The sequence below is a fragment of the Argiope bruennichi genome, chromosome 4 (assembly GCF_947563725.1).
Source record: "Argiope bruennichi chromosome 4, qqArgBrue1.1, whole genome shotgun sequence".
NCBI lineage: Eukaryota > Metazoa > Arthropoda > Arachnida > Araneae > Araneidae > Argiope > Argiope bruennichi.
In genome coordinates this window covers 117952214-117964907 of record NC_079154.1, presented here as the reverse complement: position 1 = coordinate 117964907, position 12694 = coordinate 117952214, and the positions used below count along the sequence as shown (strand labels likewise).

The window sequence follows — 12694 nt, the reverse complement described above, 5'->3', positions numbered from 1 at the left end:
AAAGTATTTTATTTTATATACAGTAAAATGCCTTTGGTTAACTTTTAATCATTGCTCGCAATGTTTTATGTATATAAGATAGAAAATAAATAGAAACGGTGTAGCATATCGGGAAAAAAAACCGTCTTAAGATATTTGAAAGCGTTTTGTTGACGAAAAATTCTAAGGAAATGGAATAGTTTTTGTTTAGATAAATGAAAATATTTTATATTAATAAACTATCATTCTTTGAGGTGCGAAATTTTTTGGTAATTTTTAATTAGATACTGCTCTTGATCTTAAAACGGGCGATTGACAAAATAAACATAATAAATTGATGATTAGAGCTAACATATAATAATTTCATACACAAAAGATTCTAAGATACTAGAATAGAAGACAGTTTCACATTTAGAAGAATACATTAATTTATTTCAACAATGTTGGCAGATTTAATATTATCCAAGTCAATTAAGAGAATTTTATACTCAATTACTAAAACACTGCACTGCAGTTTTCAACGTTAATCGATTAATTCTTTAGAATTAATCATTCTTGAAGTAAATCTATATTTTCCAACAAATGAGGAGAAAAAAATCTTTCTTTTCATTGAAATAAATTGGTTGAGGCTGAAAACATGGCTTTTCTTAATTTTTCTCATTTCATTCTTTTGAAACAAGAGATTATCAATTCACATCAGTGATTTTAAAACCATTAAAGACGAAAAACATATTTCTAATTAAGTATAACAAATATTTTATTTCAAATTGTTTTTGTAACTGAGATTGAAACAATTAAAACGCTGTTCTTCGGAAAAATGTTTAATAAAATTTTAGTTTTGTACTGATTGATCTAAGATAAAAAAAAAAGAGTAACAGAAGATTCATTATATGATGAATGATTTCCAAAATAGTTTTAATTTAATTATTAACAAATATCTGCAATATGTTTTTTCATTTACATTTTTGGATTTTATTGCTTCTTAAAACTTTCTTTGCTTAAACTTAAAATGTATTTTATTCCTTTATAGGTTTAAATTATTCATCAATTTTTAAAATAGGACTGATCGCTTCTAATTATCTGATATTTCGCTGTACATTTTTAAGTTATTGCAATTAAATTGAAAATAAAATTACCTTTTCTTTTCATGCTTCGATAAATAAAAAATTTTTATTATAGATTCATATGCAGATGTTTTGTGAAAATTAAAAATTGCTTTCGGCTTGGTTTATTGTTTTATCGTAATTGCTTTATTCATTATACACTTTTTTTGTTATTTATTTTAATAGGAGTGCATTTCTCAAATAATAAATTTTTTAACATTTGCAGTATCTTATTCTTTCACAGCAGAGTATCGTATCTGGGCGAGAACCGGAGATAAAAAGAATATATATATATACATATATATATATATATATATATATATATATATATATATATATATATATATATATATATATATATATATATTGTTTTACTTCTAAAAAAATTTTTTTAACACATGTAAATTTTATTTTATTGCTTAACAAGGCATTTAGTCATACTTTTGCCATATAGTACGAGTAAATAAACTGTAATCAGATGTTTCCTATTAAATGCTCATGCCGTCATATAGCTTAGGATACGGAGCCTTGTTAATTTCTAATCTTCATAACGCATCATTGAATGCTTGTTTGTATGGTGCTTTGCTGCATGTAAATTAAACCGATTCTTTTGTGAAAAGGTTTAATATTTTGTATTAACCTTATCCACCATTCAAGTACTTCCATTCATCCCTTAATTCAATAATATAGATATAATATTATATGATGATTGGTGAATTAATCCTATAGACATCAATGCAATCGACTTGGATGTTGCATGCAATTCGATAATGATTGCATACATTCGGATTCGATTCTTGGTCCTTATTGATGAATTCTTGAGATGAGGAGAATTCGGCATCATTAAAATTATGGTGAGAATGAGCATTTGATTTTTTTTGTTTCACATTCATCATGTACATCACAAGAAGCATCGGGCTACAGCGTTATTTGTTCTTTTAGTGGCAATGCATCCAAATGATGGTAACGAAATATATATAGAGCATGAGAACGACTTACAGTCAAAGACTAAACTTCACTTAAAAGCATCTCCACAAAGTTGAAAAACTTGATATTTTACGGCTGTTCCATTCTAGTTAATGCTGGTCATAGTTATCATGAGAGTTTCTATGTTGGTCATGATGGAAGCATCGTTTGTGATCACCATTAGGAAGCGATTGATCAGACAAGAAAGAAACTAAGATCAAATTATCCTGTGAATGTAATGTTTCTTTTTTGAATATCTTGCTTCAAATTTATTGTGAACATCGCAGTAAGTATCATGCTTCTGCTTTGCTTATTTTTGAGAGATAACGCATCCAAATCATGATAACAACAACCACTTAGTTTGAGAACAGTTTATAGCTAAAAAGTAAACCTCACTAATAAGTATCACATAGATGAAAGTTTTAATGATTTACTCTTTATATTGCATGCGGTGCTGTTCCATTCGAGTCATTGCTGATCATGATAGTCATGATAATTTTTATTTTGGGCATGATGGGAATATCATTTGTAATAGATATTAAGGAAAGAATTGATTAAGTGAGATATAAACTCACAAGATCAAATTCTCTTTTATATTTTATTGAAATATTTGAAGCAAAATTCCAAAAGGTATATTATAATAATTTCAAGAGATGAATAATTATTGAAATGTCTTAGAACACTGTTGGTAAGGATAGTATATTACTATAAATGGTGAAAAAGGAGATCCCCGTTTTCATATGTCATATATTTTATGGTAAAATAATTTTATTAACATGAAACTTAAGATCATGCGCTAAGCCACCAGCAACTTACACATGAATAGATAAAAAAACTAATCCTTACGCTTACTTCATCCAGAATTCCTCGAAGAGCGTCGACTTCGGCCATCTTTTGCTGCAGAAGAGCGTACAGCTTGTTCTGGGAGTTGCTCTGTCTGGATCCGAAGAGATCGCTGGCATCACTGCCTCTGAGGTTGGATCGCTTTCTGCCACATCCGGTGAACGCATTGCAGAAGGGTCTTTTCTGCAGAACAGGAAGATCCATCCGATCCTGCATACATGGAAGAATGATTGTTAGCTAATATAATTTTTATTATTAAGCTATAGTAATTTATATATATATATATATATATATATATATATATATATATATATATATATATATATATATATATATATATATATATATATATATATATATATATATATATATATATATATATATATATATATATATATATATATATATATATATATATATATATCGAAATTGCTAATGATAAAACAATAGTTGGTATATACGATAAAAGGGATGATTTCAACTTTAAAATAACAAAACTATGTAACTACCATTCCAATCTAAACTCTAAAATTTTCAAAAATCTAATTTTCTCACAAGTTAACAGGATCAAAAGGGTTTGCAATAATAAAAATTCTTATATTGAAGCATCAAACAACCTCCTTAAAAATTTAATTAAAAATGAATTTCCTAGAAATTACTGTAATGTCAATTTTTTAATTAAACAAGGTATGGTTTGGGATTAATCCTTTGGCTTAGATAAAAATAGAACTTTCCTTGCATATTGGATCACTCAATAGATGGCGCTGGGAGCCTACATCTGTTTACATAATTTACCGCTAGTTTTTTAAAAACAGGGAATCACAATCAATAGTTTAAAGTTTCCTTGACTGTTGATGGTATGTACTGGCCTTTTCGTTTTTAATTTTTAATTTTAGTGCTATTTTTTGTTTTTATTGTTATTTTTGTTATTGTTTTTTTTACTTTGCTGTGGTTAATTTCTTCTTATTTGTTGTTTTATATTTCCTTTCTGTTAAAATGGTATATCTCTTGAGCATAATTTCAGGGGATTTTCGGGTCACAAGGAATCATTATTAGACAATGTCTGTATTTCCTCACAGAAAAAATCCCTTTCTTTGAATCCCTGCCTGAGGGTGACCCTTGAAAAAGTCTTCAGGCCGGATTCTTTTTTTATATTTTTTATAATTTTTTTGGTTTAATTTTTATTTGATTTTTTGTTTTTCCTATTAACTTGATTCTAATACTTTTGCATATATATATATATATATATATATATATATATATATATATATATATATATATATATATATATATATATATATATACTTCGAAACAACCTGAGGACATGGATAAATCTGAGTGACCGACAGCATTGGCAGGAACTAAGGTTGAATCCTGCCATCACCGGCCACGTCATACCCCTTCCCGTGAAATGCACATCCCGTCATCGGTAGGAGATAGCCGACTCCACACCATTTCTAGAATCATATGGTGGTGAGAACCAATCACCATACTTCAAGCTTTTCATTATCAAGATAAAACGATGCTTATAAAGGTGCTCATAAAATAAAAATCTTACTATTATCAAATTAAAAAGATAGCCATATCCTGTAACAGCGCACGAATTGATACAAGGTACAACCCTGAGCTAACTGATACAAGCAATTTGTAAATACAAAAAAAAAATCTATCTTCAAGCTTATTAATTAGCATTGAGATTGATTGTAAACATTTTTTAGGTTTAGAAATACGTAAGCGGTAGCAACAATATAACTAAATATATTATAAGATACTAAATTGTATTAAACTCGGTATATCAGATAAATGCGAATAAGAATCGATAATCGATCAAATAAATGTAAACAGAAGAGATTGGTCAATTTTGAGAGGAATGTTTGCTAAGGTGATCTAAAGTATCTGAAGAATCTGTATGATGAATCTGTTGACGCATAAAATTAAGATAATCTTCACTTGACAGATATAGGGCACTGCCACATATCCATCAAGAAATAATTTCTCCAAGCAGTGATTTTCTCTGCATAATCGTAAGTTTCAATATAACCATGAAATGGTCACTGAACCAGGAAATGCATTTGAAGAAGGCTCAAGAGGTTGATAAATTTTCCCGGAGACCGCAGGATTTGTTTCAAATGAAAAACATTAAAAAAAATTAATAATCAGCTTGACATTTCCTATACTACATAAGAACTTTGAAACATATTTTACTATTAACTTAAAAAAGATTTTTGACCTCACCAAGTCAGTAAATTGGATTGATAATTCATTTTGAGAAGGGTTTTTTTTTTTTCTTTTTGTAAATACAACTTGTAGTTAAAGGGACATTTTATTAAGAAAAAAAACAGAAAAATTAATAATTAGTTTAGTTTTTTAGCTATTAATTTTGTTTGATATACTCTGAAGAAATTAATTAAAATTAAAATTAACGAATGAATTTAACTGGATGAAATTTAATTAATTGAAATTAACAAATTGAATAAAGGAATAATTTTGTTAATGAAATTAACAAAAATAATTTTGGAAGAGTGTATATTAAAAAAATAGAAATGAGCCGAAAGTTTAACATTTTTTTAGAACATTCTAAACAAATGTATTTGATATGAACATGACAAAATGAACTACTTTCAAACATGATGATACTTTTGAATGACACATTTCTTAAAATCGTAATCATGAATAGGGTTGAGTAAAATTAATATTTTGGTAATTTTCTTAAACATTTCTTAAGTTAATCTTCTTCCTTAAGAGATGGTCAAATTAATAAGAAAATTACTAAGAATTATTGTAATTTAAAAATAATCATTAAAATATGCTGAATGACCATGATAAATTATAGATCTATTTATTAGTAATTATTTTAACATTTTTTTCTTATGGTGTTTGGGTAATCACAAGCTGGTAATCCGATCCGCCTTGAGGACACGTATAAATTTGAGTGACAGGGGCGCCACGGCAGTAATGGCGGGAACTAAGAATGAATCCTGTCATCACCAGCTACAGTACATCCCCTTCCATGGGAGGTCTCTTCATCGGTAGGAGATAGCCGACCCTGCATCATTTCTGGACCCACCTGAGAACCAATCACATTGCCGGAAGCTTCTCATTCTCAAATTTGAGGTCTCTCCCACCCCAGTGGGATATGGTTTTGAGTAATTATAAAATTTTGGAGGTAAAAATGTTGATGTAATCTTTTTTTTTTTTTTTTTTGCTCTTTCTCTCTTTTTATAAAAATAAAGAAAATCCTATCCTCAATATTTCTCCCCTCAAAAATGTCTACAATAGATTCTGCCTGCATTTTCGACACACTCGAGTATACTTTTGTACAAGAGTTTGTAGATATACTTACAGCAAGTTAAATACAGTGGCCGAATTAAAGTGCGTAAAACTTTAATTCGGCTCATATTTTGAATAAATGCAACAGAAATAATGAAACACGTATATTTTTAAACTTATGAGATTTTTTGGAGTTTGTGAAAAATTATCAAGAAACGCTAAAAATAAATATGAAAAATATCTCAATTGTTACTCATGATATATTAGATAATAAACTTGATTCATAACTTCCAGGCTGTATCATGCAATTTCTTTAAAATTATATTTTAAAAATAAAATTCTAGCTACAGTTTCTATATAGAAGCCACAAAGGAAATATTTCTCGATTATCAGAAACATCACGTATTTCTTGGAAACTTGTCTTTGGGGAAAATTTCTTTAATTGGTCGATTCTTCACTTATTTATCTCAAACACGTCGGCGTGAAAGAGCCATAAGAGACAAAAACACTCCAATGATCACTCACGGTCAAAAGTCACGAGCAATAACTTCTAGAATATACTCCAAAAATTCATGCTACTATGCTTGTTTAGGTTGCAGAAAGAATTTGAGACATTTATTTTAACCCTAGAATGGATTTTTCAACTCAATTAAATCTTTGAGCCATTTTGATTCTTCTCCTGATATCAATGAACTGAAAATTTTGAAACCATTTTAATAGATTATCTCTTTTGATGACTGTGGTGTCATTAATCTTGGTGCAATTAGTCAGGAGACTAATATTATGAACAGCTTGATTAGAGAACAGATACATCAGCTATGTTATCATTCCATAAGGAGATAATGATTTAAGTGATAAAAATACATTGTGTAATCAAAGTATTAAGGACACTCCATAAAACTTCATAAATCTCTGCCTTATGTGCATTGACATTATGAACTGGATTCACTGATAAAATGCCTTTCCCTAGAAAGTATTTTTTTTTGTTTTTAGTAAACATTAACCATTAGTTGACTACTTTGACCCACCTGTAAGCACACAGATAAAACTGAAGCATCGGAGCATCGCGACAGCAGCAGTAGCGGGAAATGCTGTTGAATTCTAAGGGCCGTCACCGGCAACCCTTCCCTAGGGAAGTACATCCCGTTATCAGTGGAAGGTAACCAACCCCCCATTTTTCTGTATCCAATAAGGAGGCGAGAACCAACCACCAAATCGGAAGCTATTCATCCTCATTTTTGTATTACCCCCACCCCAAATGTGAGTTTATATTTTATTGAAATTACTTTTTATCTTCTGATCTGAGATTTTTACCATTTACTTGGCACAGCTTGGCAAATTTGGCTATTGTGCCAGTAAACATCTCAAATCCATAACCACAACCTTTTCCCTAGAAGCGCCAATATAGCTGTAATTCAATTGTTAAGGGGAAAATAAGGTATTAATGTAACCTGGAAAACTGAATGTGTGTACACGATAAAAGTATGACCAATAACAGTTATCTTCGAAAATGTTATTCACCCCCCCCCCCCTCCCCTTCTCCTAATTGTATTTCGAACTTTCACAGTAAGGCACATAAGGCAAAAAGACTTGGAAGAAATAAGTTTCAGATAACTAGAACGATTAACCAATATAAAAGCCACAGTGAAACAAACAGTAACAAAATGCAGCTGAGGATAAAAATCAGCATATCCGTGATCACTACCGTACTACCTTTTGATGATTAATTTGCAACACCCATCGACTAATTGGAGTTTCTTTGCTACATAAAAGCAGCACTTGTTGGTTAAAGAAAATTTCAGAAATTTGCGGATTGATAGTGTTTATGTTTACAATGTGAAAAAGTGGAAAGATTGCTAACAGCTCCGAAATCCTTGTATTCAATCGAAAAATTAAGAACTGTTAACAAAGACTATTATTCTTTCTCAAAATTTCAACAACCTATCAAATCCACACCTAGAAGAATATTTGCTATTATTAAATTTCTTGTTAAAATTCAATGCTTCCTTTGAATAGCAGAATAGCTTTTTTTTTTTGTTAGCTATCATCGTTTTTTGGGCATCTATTTTTCTTCAAAGTTATGAATATTATTTTCGTATGTATATAAGATTATACGTAAGCTATTATTTAGAAATAATGTATTTAAAGTGTCTAATCTGCTTTGTGAAATCATAATAATATAAAGAGTTGGCTCAGTAAAATTAACTTTCTTGAAGTATTCAGATAAACAGAAACTTTGAAATTACAAACTTTTATAATTAACCAGCAAGTTTCAAGTATCTAAATATAGAATAAGTATATACTCGGTTTCCCTGATACAAAAAAGCATTAATAAAAAGAACAAGTATTTTTGGAATGTTTATCCATGACATTAAATACATCTTACCTACCTTTATGCATCTAAAAATATCAAAAAATGAATATTAGAGCGCAAAATTAACATTTTTTTAGCACATAAAAAATTTATAATTATTATAGTTTGATAAAAAAGAAAAATAAAATAAACTTGCTTCAAACCCATTATAAATTACGTTGAAATGCAAGTTCGTAAGGTAAAGCAATTTTCTCTCTGATTTACTCTTTCGTTAAACTTATTTTTAAGCGTATTCAGTTAAACATGTTTTCTCGTGAGTGCATTTCATTTTTGCGCACGCAAATTATCACAAATTTCGATAATTGCTACACGTTTGTTTGCAATTACGCTGCATGATAATTAATCGAAAAATCAAATTTTAAATTGGAAATCAAGGGAATCGGGAAAGAGAAATCGAATAATTCTGTAATTGCAATAAATAACTAAAACTAATAACAATTTTTCGGAGAAATTTTCATTGTAATGCTAAAATGTTTTTAGGAAATTTTTGTATTAAACTGATGAAAGTCAATGAAAAACAACTCAATGAGTTTTGGGGAATCAAACATTTTAAAATTTAAAAAATTGTATAAAAATACTTTTTAAGATCTTTAGAAAGATTTAAATTATTCAAAACAGCGAATTATAAATTAAATTATTAAAAGTTTTTTGATTTATTTCCGTTTTTGAAAAAACAGAACTTATTATAATGAATTTTCAATAGTTCTTCAAACTGATAGGCCATGAATGATTTTTGACATGAATTAAATTTAAAATTAAAGCCATCCATTGTTAATTATTTCATATAAGATAAATATAAGAATATAATACGACGTTACCATTGCTCGATAATGAAAAAAACACGTAAATCGTTTTCAGTGGCATAATATGGTCAACATATATGTAATTTTTCTTACAAAGATAAAGTTACATTAAAATAACTAAAAATACAGAGTCCATAGTTGTGTAAAAAATTTAAATGAATTAAATCATGTTTAATTGAGCTATATATTGGCAGCAAATAATAAGTTAGAATACATAATGTAATATTTTAGAATTATTTTTAAAAGAAATTACCTGATCCAATGATTCACTTGCAACTGTGTAGATGATAGCCAGTACTGACAGCACAATGAAGGTTAAGTACGCTGAACTGGTCATTTTTTTAATTTTTCTGAAAAGAAAAAGGAAGTCAATTTAAGTTCACAAACATAGCTTTTTCCAATTTTTTGTTATAATCAGTTAAACTATCAGTTGTTGAGTTTCTTGCATTCTTTATATATATTAAAAACACCCATTCCTTATCAGTGATAAAATATAGCTTTAATACAGCAGTAAATAAATAATTCACTTAATTAATGTGATAAATAGATTAAAGATTCGATTGAATTTGTATTAAAACAAAATAATAAAACATTATAACCTATAATTTGTGTTATAATTTGTTTGTTATTGACTTCATTCTTATTCCTTAAGAGCATATCGTTTTCCTAAGTACAAATTTTATAAAGAATCTCAGAATTATTTCATTTTCAGAAGAGACAAATCTAAGTTCCTTTCCATAAAGCAAAATAAGCAACTATTTGGTTAATTATTAGTTTTTCTTTAATCTCATTAATTATGAAGAAGTATCAAAACCGTTCTGAAAATTGGTAGTAGAAGAAAACACTTCTCCTTTTTCCAAATCAATTTAAAATAAGATCAATGAGTCCTTTCCTCCCACAAGGAGATAATCATTAATCTTTATACACATCAATAATAAATCTATCTATAATGTATAGGAAATAAAATAATATCGAAAAATGAAACTATACATAGGTTTATTAGAATAGCCTCAGGTTAAAGGTTAAAATCTTAATAATTTTGTGATATAACATGTCTAATAGCTCACAAAGAGAGGGAAGAAGTTTCTGGTTGCTGAGTTATCTGGATTTCTCAGTGAAGAAAATTTTACTAATATACCATCAGAATTTCTCATAAAGAAAAATTTTACTAAATTACCACCAGTATGTCTCATAAAGGATAATTTAACTTACATACTATCGGTATGTCCCAAAAAAATTTTACGATATAATGTCAATATTCCATAAATTATTGGTATATCTATATTTCTCTAATAAGAAAATTATGCTGGCATAGCATTTCTAATAGAAATAAAGAAAAATGTTATTGGTAAATCATCCGGTTTTCTCTTAAAAATTTTTTAAAATTTTAAGCTTTATTTTAATAATTTAACTAGTTACAAGATATCATGTTATATGTTTAGTTAGTTAACTTGTTTAACTACTACAAGAAATCATGTTTATTGAAGCAACTGAAGACTGTAATATTGTATTATTAAGGTTATTAATTATTTAAAAAATCTTATACATTGACAGAGCATCTAAAAAGTATAAAAAATATTTTATGCGCCAAGGGCAAGAAAATTTATAGAATTTTCAAATTAATAAATATAATTTATGTGAAAAAAATAACATTTTTATGGTAGCATTTCTATAAAAACCACCTGAAGCAGAGAGAGATTGTTTCTATTCATATCTCAACATATTTCAAGCATAATTTCAAATATCTTAATTATTTTTATTATATTCTAAAATAACGTTGAAATTATTTTTTATTATTTTGCATAAAATATGTGTTTTCATTTCTTGAAAGATGAAAATTTAAATTATTCATTGTTTATCATAGAAATATCAAACATAATAAAGATACATTCATCTTAAGGAATAAAATGAATATTGTTAGAATTTTTTATTCATAATAATTATTTATGCATTATGATATAACTTATTTATGCAATGTTTCAAAAGGTTATTTTTATCATTCGCTTTCATGAAAGCAGCCATGTTTGTTTATGTAGCATAGGCATTTTTCTTTAAGCTATTGAAAAAACAGAAATTCTTTATCTAAGTTATCTTCCATATGTTTATAAATATATGTTTGAAAGAAAATTTTCCTCAAATCATGTATTGCTGATGTTGCCATTTAATATTTATAATCATGTTTTCAAAGAAATATAAAATTAAACATTTTCTTGGGTGAAACAGAAATTAGTTTCCTACCAACATAAAATATACAATCTGCGTTTATTTGTTACAAATTAAAAGAAATATTGTGCTAGCATTTGAATGGGAGTTATTTCATAAATTTATTTGTTATATTTTCAAAGTACTTTTCCTTTTCTGGAGTCCATATGATTGAAAAATGGTACTACCGACTCAAAAGTTGAAATATTTCCTTGCTTTGCATATAAACGTTTGATAAAATGTAACTACAAACATCTGACAAGATTCTTGAATCTTTAAAAGAAGAAATTCAACTTCAAAGAGAGAAAACATCATTAAAGCAAGGCTGTTCACATCTAACAAATGATGGATCCCATTGTTTTGCATAGTTTCCAAACCGTTAAGCAAAGAAATGTTGCTCGACATTTCTTGGTTGAAAATTGTTTCGTCACTAGTCTTTTTGTTGCTCTTTTTGCGGAAATAAATTAAAAGAAAATTGCGATGTTTTTGAAACTTCTAGTGGAATTCCTTAACGGAATGTTTCTAGTTTCTGTTCTAGCCTTTGAAGTGTAGATGCCAGAATAACTGCGAGAAGAAATGAGGAACGTATTGTTTTAAAGTAAGATGGAATGTATTAGAAATTGTAGGAATTTCTTAAAATGAAAGTACATTTCTCATAATGCAAAAGTCTACATACAGAGTATTATATTTATGATTTCATTATTTATAAATTATAGATACTGAATCCGAGTGATTCAACGAAGAATTCAATTTATGAAATTGGAATTTGGAAATTATTGTATGAAATAAAAAGAAGAAGAAGAAAACTAAATTCGGGATTGCCATTATTCAATTAAGATTTTAAAATACAGTATGCATGCTTTATGTTCTAGATTAAAACCTTACACATGGGACATATTTCAATTTTAAATTATCAATCATCATTATAATTGTATAGGAATTCAGGGCTAACTTTTTAAATATATAATTGATGAAAAGTAGGATCTATGCTTTATGTTTAGTTGCGAAATGATGAGCATTCATCTTTTTATCCTCACCTCATTTTTGTTGGCATTCACAGCTTTCTTCCACTTCTAAGAAAGAGCAATGATTTTCCCAGAACAATGATTAAAAAAAGTACAACATAGTTTTTTATTTAGAAAATTTCATAAAAT

The 12694-nt window shown here is 27.9% G+C and overlaps 1 protein-coding gene across 2 annotated transcripts in view; it reads right to left on the bottom strand.

Moving 5' to 3' along the window:
- LOC129966802 (cardioactive peptide-like) overlaps positions 1-12694 on the bottom strand; it is a 182178-nt gene that overhangs the window by 59581 nt on the left and 109903 nt on the right. The window contains exons 2-3 of one of the 2 annotated variants that reach the window (XM_056081374.1): positions 9592-9688; positions 2895-3101 (exon numbers count right to left, since the gene is read on the bottom strand). In XM_056081374.1, coding sequence (XP_055937349.1) covers positions 2895-3101; positions 9592-9675 — 291 coding nt within the window. In that variant the 5' untranslated portion in view covers positions 9676-9688. The remainder of the gene's footprint in view (positions 1-2894; positions 3102-9591; positions 9689-12694) is intronic. The other variant, XM_056081375.1, reaches the window with a different exon arrangement.